A 20,452-nucleotide genomic window follows, 5' to 3' on the forward strand; every position below is an offset into this window, starting at 1 on the left:
GGTCGGGAAATACGCCGACGTGGCATGGAAATTCCGACGCGTTATCTCGATTGCAATTTTCAAACAAACGAACGTAATACCAGGTATATTAATCCGGATATATTAATCGGATATATTGATCCGCGCCGCTAATACTGTACTCATACTATACTAATACTATAAAAGATATAATACTATATATTGCAATACTGTAAAAGGGGAGAGGCAGTTCTGACTGAATTAGAAGCAGCTTTTAATTTTTTCCTTGAAAATCGAAATTTTTTTTAAAAAGATTATCTCAGATTTAATCAAAGAAATTATTATCAAAAATAATTAAATATAAATATAATAACAAATATAATAATTAAATTTCACGAAGTTTTCGGTATATTTTACAAAATTATTATAATGAGTATTATCTTATTTAAAACGTTTCGTATAAAAAATTACTTAAAAATATAATAATTTCATTTTTATTATAATTATAATATTTCTTCTCACAAAAAGAAATGAGAGGCAAGGCTGGAAAATTAATCGAGTATCATCGAGTAACAAAATTTCTTTATTTTGCGGAACGTGAGAACTGCCTAATATCTTGCGTGAAAACTCGTAAAGTGAAAGAAATGTAAAGCAGCAACGCGTCCTGCGATGTTCGCTTTCTCACCAACACGGGATACATCCTACATGTCTTTGCGATTGTCTGCGATATCCATAGCCAGTTGCACTTCCAATATAATATGTATTATTTCGAAACTCTCGCGTGCGCGAAACGCCGCGCTTTTCGCGGTTAAGTTTCCGGAACTTGCATCCAGGTGGTTGTGAGAATTTGATTTCAAACTGCACGAACTTTATGACGGCCAAGAAGATATCCTTTTTCAGGAAGGAAACGTTTCTCGGTCGATCGCTCCGTCTCGGCAATTTAATTCGTTTCTCGATTCCCCTGCTTAAGATAACAATGAATATTAACGAGTCGCATTCGCGAATTGCATGAATCAACGGGACAAGGTTCGCAATACGTATCTCGAGTAAAATAAGGGCAAACATTCTTCGTAATTTTGCGATGCATTTTTTCTAATAAAAAAATGAATAAAATAAAACAGTTAAATTTATGTTAAAATTAAATTTATTATTAATTTGTGTTCAAATTAAAGACGGAATCACGATTTTTTTTCCAGAAATACGTAGCAGTTCGCAATCATTGAATCGATCGTAGCGAATTTACGGGTATTGAATCCTCATTGAATGATTGCGCAAAAAGAATTGTGTTTTCAGTATGATAACATTAATTTCAAGCGGATTCGCGAGAAAGCAACGCATTAATTTGCAAGCTCGATGATGGCGAAGAGAAAAGAAAAGTTAAAGAGAAAAAAGAGAGAGAGAAATATCATCGATTCGCGCGTTCCGTAAAATTAATCATTACAACCATAACGATGAGACTATGTAAATCTACCGCGTTATCTAGCGCAACAGCTACAACTCGTCGGTATCTCATCGTAACGCCGACCTACATTGAGCCACGATGAACGCAATTACGCGAAATCTCCGATACAACTAATTACTCTTCAATATCCATCGAGCCGCTTCAATCATTCAACGTCGATATGGGATGTTGGCTTTAATTACTCCGCCCGCTCTTTAATAAATTAACATTCGATCACAGTATAAATAAACATTCGGCCGGACGTATAAAAGCGAGGAGAGAACGATAGTGGTTGTAAAGTCAGTGCGACCTCTTCAATCATACATACGATTCACCGCGATACGAACTGCTACATCAGGACAATCCACAAGTTGTAGACGTGTGTGCTTTTTTCGCTAAATCCGTTATCAAATTCGTCGGAGAAAAATGAAAAGCGAGACGATTCGATTTAACATCAGCGCCAGCATGGCACGAGTAGATCGCGATAGGTCGAGACGACGTTATCAATTAATTTACGAATGGATTATCATAAAAGCGCTACGAACAGGTGCGCTAATACCAATTCGCTAATTGCTGGTAGTTACGGCGATTCGATTGGCAATATCGGCCGTTATTTACTGCGCGCACGCTGCACGAACGTGCGCGAACCAATATTGACTCTGCTTGCGCTTCATGCAGTACGTAGCGGTGTATATATTAATCACAGTAAACAAAGGGTAAATCGCCCTTAATCGGAAACAACGTAGTTTCTACGCGGCGTGACATTTTCGCATGGCTGCCGCCGCGTGACCGATCGTTGATTAGGATGTTTCAGAGCCTTCGTCTGTGTGTTGTATTATGCCAATTCTGCCGACGAATCCGCTTTCCGCCAGTTGTTCGAGATAAACGATTTGAGTCCAAATAGCAATGATAAAATACTGATTTAGAAAATCTTTCATGCTAATATAAAGATAATAATTTCGGATTAACTGATTAACATTTTGATGTTTTTAAGTAAATAGAGATTAAATAGAGGCTTTGATCTTTATTTTATGTCTATAAAAGAATATTTGAGATTATAAAATAAATATATTTTTAAAAATATATTTACTTGATAATCATGAAAGTAAAAGTAAACTTATAAAATAAATATATGTGTATTTTTTAATAATATTTCTGCAATGAAATAGAAATATTATATGAATGAACCAAATTATTTAATTCTACATTTTACGCGAAAATTATCATGCAATTTTCGTAGAATTCTTCACGTAGTATTCTTCATTGTATTTCGTCCGTTTTATATGGTCGTAATAAAAACTTTTCACAATAGTTGTCTGCCTTTTTGGAAGATGTCAGATTTCGCACAATGTTAGCAAGTTGCAAGAGCATCGAGGTCTACCGCACGTCGCGAAACACGTTCCCTAAGCTACCTTATTAATCTCTCATGGCACCCGCTTTTGCCGCGCTAGAAATAAAGAATATATAATTTTTTTCTTCACTCGCAACAAGACCAATTTGCATTAAGCTGCGCGCGCGTCGGGGCCGAAAGAGAAAATAATTAATAACCCCTGTCCTAGGATATGATAAGCAAACAACCCCTCATGAAAAAAAACATGCCGTGCATCAACTCACGCACACGGCACGATGCGTTTCGCGCGCCAGACATATGCACGTTTCTTTCTGTGTACTTGTTCCTTCTTTTATCCAGTCTGATTTGCATTAAGCACCGCACGCACCAGTGCGCTCGCGCACTAATTTATCGTCGAGATATGTTTTACACCGCTTTCATGCTTTATGACCCCGCGTCTCCGACGCGTGCGCGTCTCGGAAGAGCGACTCTCTCGCGTACGCTGAAATGATAAAGCGCTCCCAGAAGGGAAGGCATCGCGACGTAAAATTCAATTTTAGTCGCGATCGCCCCGCGAAACTGTTCTCCCCTTTGTATAAGCATGCGTTATTTAAAGTGTCGAGTTTTGAGAACATCTCTCGCCTTGCGTAATTTCGTTTGGAATATTGATTTAAGATTCAAATTCATTCCGGAATGTAATTCGAGTATTGATTACAGAATCGCTAAAGACTGACTTCTCTGGATCTACACTTTTTTTTACATTTTTCTGTCTTTTATCCTTTAATCTTCAGATTTATGAACGTCCAACTCTTAAAATTCTTGATTCAATTTCATATTTAACTTGTACGATCGCGAAATATTTTATTAATTAAATCACAGTCTCTTTGATAAATTTAATTTAACTCAATGACTTTCCAACTCTTCTGGTTATTAATGAAATACACGTACAAATTTTATGCGAATTTCTGAGTGAATCCAAAAAGATAGATAAATCAATTTCAATCTCTTTCTCGTCTCGCGCGTTTTTCTTTTCTATTTCGATAGCGTGATTTATTCTGTTACGACTGGTATTCGTAATTAATTTATTCAACATCGTTCCCTGCGGAAATAAAAGTCCTGACGGCGATGTGACTTTACGCGCGGCTAATTGATAACTGCAAGTGTTGAAAAATCGGCTATGGATAGGAAATTAATTGCATAGACATATCGGAAGTAATGAGTGCTTATCAAAAAAGTAATCGCAAAATGTTTAAAAATCCCTACCTTATTAAATTAAAAGCGTTCCACTTTAAGCCATGTTCCACTGTAAGCAGTTTAAAACTCTAAATTAATAAAAGGAAAATATTTCATTCATTCGTGGTATTTATTTCTGCTGAAACAACGAGAAAAACAGATTCTATTATATATTCAACAGACTCAAAATAGATTAACAGAATTTCTAGTAGGAATAATATTAAGTATTTATTTTGATGATATCTCTATTAAGATTTATCTTTGTAAAAATTTTAAAATTTTCCGTCCATTAATCTAAAGATGCAGGAATAATAATAAATAAGAACTCATTACAAAACTAAAGACGTTTTCTAAATTTTTTACTCTCTGAGAAGCTACTCCGAATCTCGGCTTTACATTTCATTTTAAAGCAAAATCGACGCCAAATAGCTCCGAAAATATACTCGTGATATCTTTTTTGAGACACCGCGTACACATTTTCCCAGCCTCTCGGCTGGGAGAATCCCGGGATAAACGTCAAGAAAGTAACCGGAAGTGGCTCTGAGTGCACACCGGGAAATTCATGAGAGCTGGATCAGCCGGAAAAGGGATCGTTGCCTCTTGGCGCTCTCTATGCCGAGTTTTCCGTCCCGACATCGACGACGGAGCGAATGAGGAGAGAAAGAGAGACGGGACGGGCTGACGGATGGAGAGCGCCGATTTGCAATCCGGACGATATTTGCAAGTTAAAAGCTCGCACTGCCGGGAACGACTACGTACGCCGCATCGTCTGGATAATCCGGCGGATCGAAGGGATTCGTTTCACTCTGCTATCGCACCCTGACATGGCTGTCTCTCGAGATCAAATTTCGCGTCCGTTGATAAGGAAGCGGATCGCGCACTCGAAAGCGCGTCCCAGGTCCGCAATTACGCGATTTTCTTTCGGAAATTATCACCACTGATGACTTCCCTTTGGTGTCCTCATAATCGCGAAGTAATTGGCACGCTATTGTCAGAGACGGAGGCTTTCATTTTTCTTTTTTCTTAAAAATGATCATGTAGAGCGATGAGGATTTTCAAGTCTAGTCTTGATATTGTCTTGTATCGAAATTTAAAATAAGATTAAGATAAGATTTTTTATCAATTATCAAGATAATACTAAAATTAAGATTATGAATATTCTTTAAAAGAAAAACTAAAGCGTATATTTGTAAATTAAATGAGAAAAATTTACATACATTATATTATATGAACTTTAAAAATCTTGTTTAATATTTTTAATTATTTTATATTTAATAAATAAAAGTGTAGAGCAAATTTAAAAAGAACAAATTTAATATAATGAACAAAATAATAAATTTTATATAAACATTTAGCTTCACAAAACTTCGTATACAACAATAATGCTGTATACTGTTCTCTGATTGTATGAGTTTGCATTCTGCTTTTTCATAAAAACAAAGAATATATATATATATATATTTTATTTTGTGAAGCAAATGCAAGTGATACAAATAATAATAATTGTCTTCAATTTTATTAAAAAGATGATGTTGAGTATTATTATTTCAAGCAATATTAGGTAAAAAACGTTAATAAAATCGAGACAAAACAATAGAGAAAGAAAAACTTTTTGCCGTCAAAATTCACTCAAAACTATTATAAGATAAAATTTAAATTTTTCAATATTAATACAATATTTTTACAAATATTATCTTGAGTTTTGTGCAATTTTATGATTCGATTTTGATCCTCTGTAATAACTATGCCGAATTATTTTATTGAGATAATGATTAAAATATCAGGAACGCAATTTGTATCTTAATAACAACAGATTGAAGTATGACTAGTCGAATTTTTTCGCAGACTTTAGGTTGTGAAATTGATATATTTATTGGCGTATGTTCGATAGCGAACATGCATAATAGTAACTCTGTAGAAAACTTATATCTAACTGCCTCACGAAACTTTGCTTCTTCGTTCCACTCTCGTGCATGTATATATATATATATATATATATATATATATATATGTGTGCGGAAAATTTTTGAGCACGGAAACACAAAGAACTTTTAATTCTCCGTCTTCTTTCCGATTTCAAATATATATGCGCGATCCCTTCTGTATTTGTGCACAAAATGTCAATTCTCCGAAGGTGAAAGATTTCGAGGTTTCTCTCGCTCGCTCGATTCTTTGCATAGTTTCCAAATTTCGAGAAAATTAAATCAAGTCTAACATTTTCCTGCAAATTATATACGTTATCGAAATTATAAATTAATATCTCGAACAGATTATATTGGCATATTTTAATAGATAATCAGTCGACCAATTCGATTATGCCTTCGAAGAATCGACTTGTTTATTGAAGCTCTTAGCATCTTCTCTTAGCATCTGTTCTTCTTATTCAAAAGCTCGTTTCTTCTCGTCCTCTCCCTTGTCTTGCTGCATCGCGTGGCAGCTTCAACGTATAATGTAATCCTTTTAAAGCACTGCACGTGACCCCGGTATTTGACGCGAGTTACGCGTTGCCACGTTGCGAGCATTCCTTTACAGAGCTTCCGCACGAATTCTTGCAGGTACAGACCGCTGCCGACAGGAAGAAGCTCTACTTCAACGTCGTGGAAGGCCCGAGGGGAAACCAGACCGTCACCGTGGAAGGCGGCGGTGTGAACGCTACCATTATTACCGCCAACATCGCAGCCACCAACGGGATTATTCACATAATCGACAGGTTGCTCGGGGTCCCCTACACCACCGTACTCGACAAACTCAAGACCGATCCGATGCTCAAGTAAGTCTCTCTCCTCCTCTTCTTCATCTTTATTCATCTTTATGCTAAGCGACTCGGATCATCGATTCTCGTCTTATGAAAGCTCTCGAACATCGAAGCGTTAGTTGCATTAAATGAAAGAAGAAGGCTGAAGAAATATCTATCGTATGCATTTTGATATCTGAAATTAAATTTTAATTTTATTTATAAATGGCACTCTCTCTCTCTCTCTTTCTCATTAAAGACTTTAGTTTTATATATATTTTAATAACATGATTTATATATATTTTAATAACATGAATATAAATGATATAAATCGTTACACTTTGATTTCTAAAATTTCCCCGTTGTTTCGTACTCTCTTCTCTCGTAAGAGAATAAAATACGTAGATCTATCTGATTTTTATTCTCACAACGAAATGATATGATTTCATCTTCTTACGAGAATAGCATGTCTATCTTTCGCGAGTGTCTCTATCATCGATAATTAGAACAATGTTCATTTTTAAGCAGCTACTTGTACGAGCTCTCGCGGGTAGATTTGATCTTTACCACCGTTGCACGCCTTATCCATTCCTGAAAGAAAATCTTATCGTTGCACGTGACCCCGGCAAACCTTTCTTTCCTGTGCACGATTCATCCACCCCATCCTCTTCGTCCTCTTCTCGTTCGACTTTAATTAAAATAACGCAACAAATCCTCATTCCAATTACCGCGAACCCATCGGCTCGACAGTATCGTCGACGTAAAAACTATAATCGTGAAGAGTCTTACGCCCGGAATTGCATAGTTGCGCAGGGTTGGACCTATTAAATTCGTAACCTGGCCTTCCGTTCCCGCCTGCCGTGCTCCGATATTGCCTCCTTGTCCAATTTAACGGTCGGCACTCGAAGCGCCACGCAAAAAGCAAATAAACTCACTCGGCGAGATTACCGACCTGGAACATATCGGGTTCGTCGTACTCTCCATTGCATCCAGATCTATCCCGTTTAACTCCAGCATCCTGTCGTCCTAGAATTCAGAGGATCGACTCTGCTAGATGATCGAGAGAATTCGAGATCCAACAGGAAGCCGAATATTCAGGGATCTCCCGGTGGCGTCAGGAAACGATTAGTTCAAGGAGTTGAAGCGTTGGCGAGGAATCGATGCTGAAATTTACATTAGGAATCTAAAAAAGATATGAGGATTCCAAAATGTTAGAGAGCCATACAATTTTTGCGATTTAAATATTCGCAGACGAGAGATTCGCGCGGATCTCTCGTTTAACGATAGATTTAAGGAGTGCTGATGACCCGAGCGGGACTCTACGGTTTACAAAGTCCGAGATGCAACAATGAAGAACCGAGATTCTCTCTCCGTGAGAAGATTGTTTATGCACGTTGATCCAAATAGCCGACCAACAATCGTGCCCCGTCATACCGTCGGCAGATTTCCGCGCGAAGAAAGCGTTGTGTGGATTATCTTCTAATTTAAAATTATAATTGATATCCGCGGAAGAGACGGTGCATTCCCCGCAGGTAGACGAGAGCGAGGTCGGCGGCTTTACAAAGAGCGATGCAAGAGAGAGAGAGAGAGAGAGAGAGAGAGAGAGAGAGAGAGAGAGAGAGAGAGAGAGAGAGAGAGAGACAGAGAAAACGCGAGAGAGATCAAGCACCACCGGGTAGTAGAGGGCGGATTAATCCCGTAAGAGAGGCAGCGCGCGAAGGTGAGCCTTCGGAAGCGGATAGAGTAAACATCACGATGTTACCGCGGTCTACTCGCAATCCCCTGCCTCGGAAAAATTTCCCCGGTGCTTATAACCCGCATGATTCAATTAAACCGATTTAAGCAACGCGGATGAGAGGCATTACGATGTTATTTACCGTTTGTAAAATCGTTTCACGATTTTCCTCGAGGTATCAGCGCGAAACTAACCGTCGAAATCGTTTTTTTCCTTTTGTATTTTTCAGCTCGACATACTTTCTGGGCCAACGACGCAACTTCAACGATCAGCTGAACGATACGACGAAGCGATTCACGTATTTTGCTCCGATTGACAAAGCCTGGTTTGATGCAGGGAACAACTATCCATCAGCTGTCAAGAAACTCTTCATGCCTGAATTTAGTTATCATGTGAGTAATCTTTCTAAGTGCACGTCGCATGTAGATCTCATATTCAAATTTGTTCCCATCGAGGCTTTCGTTTTTCTCGAAATTTTTTTCATTTCCATATTTTTGCATTTTTCAAGTCCTTCAATTCGTAAATTCTTAAAAACCACGAATACGCGATGGCAAGAAGAGTCACTTATATTAAAAGGAAAAAATTACACTACTGCATTTAATCATAAAAATGTATGACTCATTTATAGACGAAGCAGATCTTGGAGCGGCACCTCGTAATAGCGGACCAGGCATATACGATGGCAAAGTTGAGAGAGCTGAGCAACGACACCGTCAAGCTCCCGACTAGCAGGGACAATCTAAAGATTCGCGTTAAGGAAAGTGGCGAAAGTGAGTAGTTTCATTTCGTAACGTACACCGTACGTATCCGCACCCTTTTACTTGTGCACAGCATATATACATATCTTATACGTCACCTCAAGGTGTCGGTCGTCTGACGCGTAAATTTTCGTTCGTCTGACGCGCGCGGGATCTTTCGCTCGCGTAAACTAGACTAGTGTGTAAATTCGCCAAGTACACATACATTAGGGAAAGTTTCCCCGTCGACGCTCGCGTTCCCCGAGCGACGAAACACCCGCTTAAACGTTAACGCTCTATCGAGATCGACTGTCGCGTCTGCCACGTGATTGTTCTCGTCGTCGAAACCGTCGTCGCGTCACATTACCACCTGTCACCGACACTCTCAAACCTGGTTGCTGTCTGATTACATGTAGATGAGAAGTACGACGAAAACGCAATCCGTCCAGAACCATCCGGTGAGTTGAGTTAAGTGTGTTTAAACGTCGTCGACGACACACGAGCGCTTTCACTTTGTACGAGCAAGCACTTACTGAGTGTGAAGGAGTGCACCCCTCTATTACGCACCGCGTTACACGCTCGCGCGTACATGTTGTGCGTTTTGTCACGCGTATGTATGTGCGCGAGAGGACGAAACTACGTGCGTAACTCACTCCGGCGAAGTTCGCTTTCAATCTTGTCAGATATTTGAGTTTTGCTCTCTTAAACTGAATCAGTGCATATGTCATCGATTCAAGTAACGAGAAAATTTCTTCCAAGATGAGAGATCGTTTCACTCGATTTTCACCGAAAATACTCACATTTTAGTCTGTTCTCTCACGTTTCACTGATTATGATAATAAAATTTCATTGGAAAATCATCTGCTATCATTAAAAACTGATTTTTGTCAATGAGAATTTACCGTTTTTGATATTATATTTATGACTGCAACTACTTTATAGAAATGATAATTCTTTGATTTCATTTAAGAGAGTGAAATGCGTGAATATTTAAGCACGCGTACCGCGAAATTTCTGGCCATCTTTTGGATCCTTATAATTTTAAATTCTTATAGTTTTGATTCTAAATTTGATCATTTAGATAATTTTGTTTCATTACAAATTTTCAAGGATTACAGCTATATATAGTGTCTTAAAAAGAATTCTCTTTTAAACAGAAGGAGCCCTAGATCCTTGAATTCCAAACTGCTAAACTCACTAGATCCTGGAATCGTTAGATCCTTGGATGCTGCAACGTTCTGATTCAGCTTACCAGTGATCGTGTCGCCAAGTTTACGCTTACGCTGACATACGATTTTCAGTTTTATGCTACGCTTACGTATACGAAAAGGATCTACGAACGGGATCTGACGTGGGAGAGGCGAAGAGGCGTCCTTCATCGATAAAATTCGAACTTCGCACGGCGCGAGACTGCATAGACCTCGTTCGCACTGAGATTAGCGACAGGCCATGAGCCGTCGATGCTTGGTTTAATTTATTTCGATTTATTATTTTAATTATATTGCATTGTAGTCATTTTGTGCAGACGTTCTTAAACTATGCCTCGCGAGCCTCTCATTCGAAAGTCGCTTTTGTTATTTTCGACGTTTCAGAGCCTCTACCTGATGATCGGACTCGCTATTAAATAATATAAGTGTGTGTGCGCGCGCAATACAATGAACGACCCGGGAAAGCGAGAGATTTTCACCCCGATTTTCACGACCAATTAAAACGCGGATTCTCGATTCAATAGAACGCGTTCACGCTTGTGGCCGACAATTTTCGTTATAGTCGCAGCTGACACTCGCGGAGGCTTTAACGCGAGGTCAAAAGTCACCGAATCGAGAGAGAGGGAGAGAGAGAGAGAGAGAGAGAAGGAGAGAGAGAGAGAAAGAAAGAGAGAGAGAGAGAGAGAAAAGACAGTGAAAGAGAGCGAGGTGGGACGAAACGCGCGCTACGCGAGAAACAAAAGCGTATTAATTGCGGCGAGGGCAACAATACTCATTGTGAACGATGGAATTAATTACGACGAGGAGTACGCTCATTGTTGCGCGTAAATTAATTGCTACAACAACGGCAATAGGATATCATTACCTTTGTCGCGGGGCGAATGAGGAGTCACCCCTCTCGTCGCTTTCGCGATTTCCATGTATTGTGCGCGAAAAAAAGACAACCGCAAACGTGTTCGCGCGACGTGTGGGATAAGAATTTCGCCCTTTCCACCCGCGAAAATCGCGCAAATGCGACGTCTTAAACGAGGAAAAGAGAGATCTTTCAATAACGCTTACACTTTTTGTAATTTGAGATAAGAGCGAATTATTTCAAAAGAATCGATTTGATCGGTTTTCGAGCATACAAAGATTTTAAACGCCCTTTATATGTTAAAGCTGTGAAAAGCCCGCTGTCATCATTAACATCGAAATAAGCGGTATAATTAACTTGTTACATCAGTCGAGACCGAATTATAAATAATGCTCGCTAATAATGAGTTTATGGAATAAACGAAACAGTTTATGCACAGTTTTAACAAACAAAAGTGCAATTTTAACGCAATATTTCGTTTGATTTGATTTGGAAATTCTTGAGGCAGCAACTAACTTGTATCAAGTCCGCGCTGCTTTGCGAGTCGGCTACTTTTCACGTAAAGAGCGACGCGTGTAGACTACGGAAAGGATTTCATTTCCGGTCAGACTGCTGCGAAGTGCAACGTCCACTTCCGTACGAGGTTCAGGAAATTCTCCCGCGGACTCTCATAAACAGAGTCCTTTTCATCGCGTTACGATGCGGAGCATGACGAATGTCTACGTCCGCGCAGAATTTTCCACGTTGTTGAGAACGAGACGTCGGTCCGAGACTTTCCGTGACAAATATGTCAACTCGCGAAGGCAATCTTGGCGTTGGATCGGTGGAAACCAGAAACGAACGCGCGTTATTATGGGCCGGAACCGTCGCGCAATTTATTATGCACCTTTCGACCATTTAAATGCAAATTCCTTGATTATTCGCGGCGCTAATTGCTACGTGCTCAGCCGGTCATTCTCGTCTATGAACGAATTTCCGAAGCGTTTTCCCGAAGCCCTTTAACTCTGCTCCGTTTTACGATCCTACGTGGCGATTCAACGAGGATCACATGGGCGAGGAAAGGATTAAGTAGACGACTTTGTTAACCGAAAGGAAAAGATGCTTGAGTAATTTGAAAGAAAGTGACGTTGGAATCACAAATGTGTTACCTCGAATCGAACATTTTCTCTTACTTTCGATCTCAATTTTCAATCCAACATCTAGTTTAATACTTTAAAGAGTAAGATCATTCTTTTTGGAAACTATTTAGTTTTGTCGAAAGACTCGTGTCTGTGAAGCTGGCACGACAATCTACGAATTTAAAAAAAATACTAAGAGTTCTGATAGCACTTTTCATAATCCTACAGTTCCTAATAAAAATTAAAAAGAGTTCCGCATTCCTCATATTAAAAAATCGAAATCGAAAAAATGTCGTGTTAACTTCGCGAATCTAGCACGACACTCTTCCCTCTATATTTTAACGATATTCTAACAATTAATAATATAATTGTAAAAAATTATTTATGAAATAATAAACGGTCGGAACTCTATAAATGTTTTTAAAGGATAGAACTTATATAGAACTGCTGTAAAAACTATGGAAAATCATCAGCACGACACATTTTTACTAAGTGTCCTGCTGATTGAGTACATTAAAAATTCACAAAAAATTATTAATTATTGAAATATCGGTCAGAAATTGCATATATCATTCAGCATAGGCTGAACTATAGCAGAACTATCGAGAATTGTTGTCAAAAATAATAATTTTCAACGCGTTTTAGTACTTTAGAGGGAGAGTGTCGTGATTCGCGGGGTGAGATCGTAGATTCGCGAAGTTAGCATATTTTTTCAATTCAGATATTTTAATATAAGAAATGCGGAACTCTTTTTAATTTTTATCAGAAACTGTAGAACTATGAAAAGTGCTATCAGAACTCTTGGTACTTTTTTATAATTCGTAGATTATCGTGCCTGCTTCACAGACACCGAAAGCTCTTCTTTTAAATCTTTAAGTGAGAAACTGTTTATTTACTGCATATTTGAGATTTAACAGCAATCAATGCTTGTATAAATTAAATTTGTAAAATCTTTTAAACTCCATAAATGTGAAAAAATTGAAATTAAGAATAACAGCAAAATTTAAATTCATGACTCTCGCATTGTTGAATTTAGCGATGATAATACGCCAACAGAATTTTAATTATAATTTTACGACACTGTTATGTGTCCTCTCATTACTAGATATATTATTATTTAGTTTGTCAAATATATTATTAGGGCGTTGATTTTTGAAAATTTTTGGTTGAATTTTCATTTTTACAATTTATCAATTTTTATATATTCCTTTAGCATTCTATAACATTTTCTTAGGATTTGTAGACTTGTATCCATCCATCCTCATGTTGTTAATTCGAGATCTGGCGATCCTCCGGGTAATCGTCAGGTCGAGGGAGCTTTGCATTTTGCATCGCAGTGCGCTTTCAGTTCTCACAATCTCCTCATTTTTGTAACTAACCAGCCCCTAGCACCCAGGTTTAGAGATCATCGTCAATCTCTCTTTCGCTCTTTGTTTTTTTTCAGGCTACATTTTGGAATGGCAGCATACCAAAATCCGTGTCGTACGTCCAGACGTCGAGTGCACCAACGGAATAATCCACGTGATCGATGGCGTATTTTTCAAGGATAGTGATGTCCGGGTGACGGGCGGAGCATCGCTGGCCACTCTCGCACCTCACCTGATCATGATATTGATAGCTAAGTGGCAATTGTAAGCAACCTGAACGCGTCGCATCGTCTCGCGTCTATGCAGATGCGTCTATTAGGAATTTCCTTGGGGCCGTTTACGATCGTTCTCGCGCGAGAAGCGGCGCCGGCGACGACGCAACGCGAGAAGGCGCACGATCGATCGTCCTGACGTTGGATCGCAGCTTGAAGAAGCGGGGAAGGGGAAGAGAATCTAAAGAATCCAGAAACCCGAGAATCCGCGAGACCAAAGATCCAGGGACCTAAGGACGAGCCGAGGACAGCGGCGAGGATCGAAGGATACGCGAAGATTCGAGGGGGTCTAGGGATCCGCGGATTCGTTTGCGTATACGTAACTCTAAAAAAATCGTTAACGAGAGAGGAAGACACGAAAGTTGAGAAGAAGACGTTGGACGATCGCTCGAAGAACGAGAGGCGCTCTCATCGAGGGAACGACGGAAGGACGATCGAGCATTCGCGATCGCACGGCCTCAAAAAAAAGCCAGGATAGCCTATTATTTATTGAGTAATCGTCCGTGGACGTAGCGGGACAATTTTACGGGTTAGAAGCGTTAATCGTACCAAATAAATGGTTAATCGTACCAAATAATCTAAATAAATTTATTGAGGGACGGAGGGGCGTGGGAAAATAAATGGGCAGGGAGAGAGGTGCAGATTTCGAGGAACCTACTTCGAGTACAAGGGCAACGACGAATTGCATCCCGTACATCATGCGATTGTTACCGAGTGAACGAGTGGACGCGTGAGGTGCAAATGAAATCGCGGTTTGACCATCGATCGCCACTCTGTCTTGTTATTTGAATCGAGAAATGAAATATTTACTCTTCTTCTATTATATAAATCAATTTAAACGAAATTTAAACCAGTCGAATAATCGATCGATCGGTAATTATGCGATTTAATTTTGACCTCATACGTTGTAGAGAGCCATAATAAGAACTTAATGATACATCAGAAAGTTCCATGTAACATTGAGAACAAGACTTCGCGATTCCTTCGCGGAATCCTACGATTTTATACGACACTAATCGTAAACGTAAAATACGATAATCCTTTCCTTCCGAAGCGACGACAGTAATAAAACCAAGTGCAATAATGTTGATCGTCCTTTTCGATTGACGACGGTAATAAAATCGAACGCGCAGTTACCAATTCGATTAATTAGCAGAGCGAATGAGTAAGCGCTTTTGGAACAACAGATCCATCCATCGGATCTTTTCGTCTCGGAAATTCGAACCGATTTCAGGATCCTTCAGAATGCTCCTCGATCCTTGGATCCTCTGAGTTTGAATCGTCGGATTCTGTCGGATCTCAAGATGGCCGCGGATTTTTCATAAATCATCTAATCCGTAAATTTTCGATTCTTCGACTTTTCCAGAGAGAATCGCGGATTCTCGGATGCTTGTAGATCCCACAGACTTTCGAACTTCCATTTCTTTGGATTCTCGGAAATCGGTCGGCTTAAATCAATGTAGCGTCGCCGTATTGATTCACGATAGTCTCACGATCGAATCAACACTGACGTATTTCTAGCTAATATCGTTCCCTTTTCGTCGTTTCGTGTAAAGGGTTCACGGCACACTGCTATGTATCATATCGTATTTACACTGTCTACTTACCGAGAATACTGCCACGCACGTTGCGCATATCGCGGGCTTGCGGTTGAGTTTTTGTACGATTATTATTATCAAAGGAAGAGCAAAGAAAAAAAAACAAGAGGAAGCGGTAGAGAGCTCTACCTTAAAAGCAGTTTTAAAAATGGTCCCTGAAAAAAGTAGGTATGTCAAGATGTATATTATACACGTATTTAGCAAAAAAAAAAAAAAAAAATAAAAATAAAAGATAAAAAAATAAGATATCTCGAATAACGAATGCGCGAGAGAGCAGAAAAAGAGACGCTTAATTTCTCTGGCTTTCCTTAAGTCTTGCAAGTTGTTGTAATTAAAAGTATGTTTTCTAGGATTGAGTAAATCTTCAAAGAAATTAATAGGAAAGTGCATTCTATAGAGTAAAAAAAGCTACAAAAATTATATAAAGTAAAAAAGAAATTAAAGAAATAAATCACTTTATTCCGCATTTAGACAAATTAAGAAGAGAATGGCAATGAATTGGAGAAAAGTCGAAGAGAGATATCGTTCAATTAATCCTTCTGACGTTATAAAGACGACTCATAATTTTCTACAGAATGAGTTCCTATTCATTTCGTTTGACTCGCCTATTTTTTACGGGAACGGGAAGACATTCCGTGACCATGTCTACTTTCGGTGCCACGAGAGTTCTACCGCTTCATCGTAATAACTATATTCCAATGAACTTTCTGTTCCTTCGACATTCATGCTCATTGCATTACACACACACAAACACATACATACATATATACATACACACACATATACTTTGTCTATCGAATCTAAAATAGCGAATTTACCATTAAGACCTTAGCTGTATGCGTGTAAGCAATAGCGAGGATCCGTCTCGAAAGAAAACTTCGAAGAACGCGGCCAAGAAGAAACTATATAAACTTACCATTAGAAACGAAAAGCAAATATCGAACCCTTTCGCTGCACGATATATTCTCCGATTAAAGTCCCGGCTGAGAAATAAGTAAAATGTTTTATAAACGTGACAGAGACATAAATTTTTGACGGTAAAATTATTTCTCAAATATATTGTAATCGTGACACTTTACGCGAGAAGATTGATTCTTGAATTATTAAATTTTTAAATATTCTTTGTATTTTGAAGCCAGACGGACACGAAAGCACAAAGAAGCTAAACTTCATTCCTCAATTAATATTCTCTTAACGAATATTCTCGTGTAAGCTTATCTCCTGAAGAATTGAATATTAAAGGATATTGAATATTAAAAGACAAACGAAGATTTCCAATTAGTTTCCGTCTTCGCTATGGAAAAATCGATTTCACATTCTTTCACGAATAAAGTCCCGGCTGCAAGCGTACGCTTCCTTCGCGGCGAAAGGGTTGAAAAAAAGAAAACGAGTACTTGGCACGGTCGAAACTCGAAGGAGGGTAAAAACCTCGAAATTTCGTGTCCTCCTTAAAGGCGAAGCGTCAAGAAACGCAGAATAGTTCACGTTCAACTGATAAAACGCCGAAACCTAAATGAAAGACAATTGACTGATTGGATCGGTCGTTGAGTTTCGCAACACGATCCGGTGACTTGTTCGCGTTAGTCACGTATAAAAAGAGAATTTGTAATTAGCAGGCGCGCGTAATCGAAGTAGCCACAACCTTCTTCACAAGATCTTGATTTAACAAAAATAAAAAAAGGTCGATGTTATACGTGTTGATATCAGTCTATACATATATATAAAACAAATAAAGATATATATAATAAACAGAGATATATATTAATGAGGAAGAAAGTATCGATTAAAGAAGAATGAACCGCAAAAAGGATGGTAAGAGAGATAAAGGGAAAAGGAGAGAAAGAGAAAACAAAATACACTATCAGATGATAACTTAAACTTGTTGTTGGGATGAATTGATATTACGAATTATTATTATTACTATTATTATTATTACAATTATTACCTATATAAAATATACATAAACTCTAATTAAAACTGTTTGCTCGTTAGATGAACCAAAAAAAAAAAAAGAAAAAATAGCGAAACTCTATTTCTCCGTGTAGATGTGTCTTAATGTTCAGCTTGTTCGACAGCCACGCAGTCAGTGTAAAAGAGCTGAGGTTTCAGGGCTGCCATAAATCGAAAGGGGAATGTTCGAGTCGACACGCGGGAGACGAGAAATTAAATGCCACGCGAGATTTAAATTTTCACGCTCGTGAACGTTATACGAAAAAAGACGCACACGCCGCCGGTGATGTTACTAATAATGTTGCAAAAAATATAAATTATTGAGTGGGCAATCGTTCGTCATTCCCGACGAATCAGAGACAAGCCGCGTTTGTAAAGAATCTCATTGTACGTAGCTATTAAAGAATCTCACGTTTTTAACGCGCTATTCTGAAAATCTTCTCTCACGTCTTGATTCACCGTCAATGACGTTCGATTGATCTTACGAAAGAAAAAAATGAAAAAAAATTACGTGAAAGTACAATTATGATTTCTAATTAGCAAACGAAGATATGGCGAACAGATACAGCTAAGTTTAGCTATCCTTATGAATAATTATTAATTATAAATATTAATTACGAAAAGAAGTAGAATTATAGCCGCGCAATCCTCGTAGACGTGAGTAGTAGATATTGCATGAAACGTTTGCTGGATCTGGATATCTGAAGATCCCTGAAAATCTTTTGTAACTTCTGGATCTTAAAAATGTTGCTAGAGAAAAGTTCTGAATAAATATAAAAGTAAAATAACTCGAGGAGAGACTGTGGATTTATATGGGTCTATGGGTGTTCAGATTTCGGCGGCGCTTATTAAGATCAAAATTCCATCATAGTATCATTCTTATGCATTCCAACTTTAGAAACTGTTCCGTTTGAAAGCGTTAATTATTAAGAAAATCCGTTGACACGTCAAACAGACGCGACGTAAATTAATTGCGGCTCCTATATATATATATATATATATATAGTCATCGTGGTAACGAAGATAGTCCTTGCTGTCATTTTTATTGTCGCCATTTTTACTCTTCTACCGTTCCATCTCGCGAGAACACTGGCGAAAATGATCGCGAACGTGCAGCATCGACAAGTTTCCTGTGTACACGCATAACATACACACATTTACACACGACACACGCGCGCGCATTTAAAAAGTTTCTCACGAAGACAGACGTTCCCTCTGTCCTCGTGTCGCACGATCATTTCGAGCCACATGTTTCACATTTTTCGTATCTAAGGGCTCGACAATCCGAGGTTCCTGGGGTCCCCCGTAGCTTTACAAAAGTCCCTCGAGGTCTCCTTCGCGGCTGTCCGAAGCCTGAGGATCCGAGGAACCGACGATTTAAGGACGCAAGGATACGCTACTGATTGCATTTACGCGCGTAGTCCAGGAACGGCACTAAAGTGTCGGGCCGAGCGGCGCGCTTTTTAGAGCGGACTCGATGAAACGGCGCCACGCGCCGCGACGTTAACGTTCGTTAGCCTAAGTACGGGGGTTTTTAAGCTTTTTAAAGTTACGGCCACACCGGGGAGAGCGCGACTCCCCGCTCTGGCGGCAGGTGATACCAGTAAGTGCAACCAGTAACTTAAGCACGTCACACACATTACGGTAAATCATTAATATGTAAGGATATAGAGTACGTAAAGTGACATAAGGGGGATGAGAGGGAGAAAGACGCAGGAGAAAAAGAGAGAGAGAGAAAGAGAGAGAGAGATCGTGGTTTTTAAAAATTTCGAATGCGAAGAGCGTATAACGTAACGTGTAAACGATATCGTATTTTAAGCGCCGGATAGGCGGGTTTCACAGAAATTACAACTGACTATTAAAAAAAGGGATTATTATTATTTATTAGCTCTATTATAAAAATATATAATATAAATATATATGTATATTATATATAATATATATATATATATACCTATACTATAGTAGGGGAAATCAAATTTTATGTACCACAGAGCTATTTGTATAAAAGACATTTGTTTCATCACACGATCATGAATTGACATCGCTGGATATTTAATTGCCACACCACCGTCACCAGCCGACGATAAGATCTTAGGTAACATATATTTTGGATATAATTAATCTCGAGGAAACTTCTAGTTTTTATTATAGAATCTAGGTATATACGTATATTTGCATTACTTGTATTTTTCGTCTGAATTAGTTATTAAGTTTCTAAGTCACGCGCGCAGAAATAGCGCTTTTAGCCAACGATTTTCACGAAAGGATCTTGCGCTATTCGGGCCAATCGAATTTTCAAAGAAAAAAATAAGATGAAAGGAATATATGTATCTGGAGTTTGCGGACGGATCAACGGCATATCAATTCTTTATTCGAGAATAAGAATCCAAAAGAATTCCTAGATTGGAAGATTGAAACAAAAATTCGTGGATTTGATAAGCAGAAATAGAAAATATCTAAACGTTAGGTGCAATTTAAAATCCTTAAAATCCCGAACATATTTTATGTTTTATCAATTCTAACGTAAGAAGAAGAATAGCATTCGTCGATTTTTTTCAGTGATAAAAAAATCATCCCTCGGATTAAGAATTGATCAAGGCGATGGGAAGAAGCAAACTCCTTTAAAAATCCGTCATTCGTCCGGCGAACGTTCACTTCACTTGTATCTCGCTTCACTACACTGTGTAGATCCGATCGCTTTTGCTGTATGATTTTACAAAGAATAAAGAACACCTACAAGACACAGATCAGAAAAGACGTTTTATTGAATAGTCCACGATGTCGCAGGCACTGGATAAAAGGTAAATATGTACGGCGATATATATATATATATACATCGACATCGGAAGAGAAGTCTTGCATTCTCTCGTTTATTCCGTGTCACGCAATTTTACATAAAATGTAGCGATGCTCTG

General features: G+C 38.6%; 1 protein-coding gene across 6 annotated transcripts in view; it reads left to right on the forward strand.

The window, feature by feature from the left end:
• The window catches only part of LOC105255294 (fasciclin-1), a 232,184-nt gene extending 211,902 nt beyond the window's left edge, over positions 1-20,282 (forward strand). For 5 of the 6 annotated variants that reach the window (XM_011264495.3, XM_011264496.3, XM_011264497.3 and 2 more), the window contains 5 exons: positions 6,518-6,732; positions 8,661-8,823; positions 9,060-9,201; positions 9,585-9,626; positions 13,792-20,282. In XM_011264495.3, the coding sequence (XP_011262797.1) occupies positions 6,518-6,732; positions 8,661-8,823; positions 9,060-9,201; positions 9,585-9,626; positions 13,792-13,982 (753 nt within the window). In that variant the 3' untranslated portion in view covers positions 13,983-20,282. The remainder of the gene's footprint in view (positions 1-6,517; positions 6,733-8,660; positions 8,824-9,059; positions 9,202-9,584; positions 9,627-13,791) is intronic. The other variant, XM_011264500.3, reaches the window with a different exon arrangement.
• The last annotated feature ends 170 nt before the right edge of the window (positions 20,283-20,452 follow it).

Source organism: Camponotus floridanus, unplaced genomic scaffold, assembly GCF_003227725.1.
Source record: "Camponotus floridanus strain SB8 unplaced genomic scaffold, Cflo_v7.5 scaffold43, whole genome shotgun sequence".
Taxonomy (NCBI): domain Eukaryota; kingdom Metazoa; phylum Arthropoda; class Insecta; order Hymenoptera; family Formicidae; genus Camponotus; species Camponotus floridanus.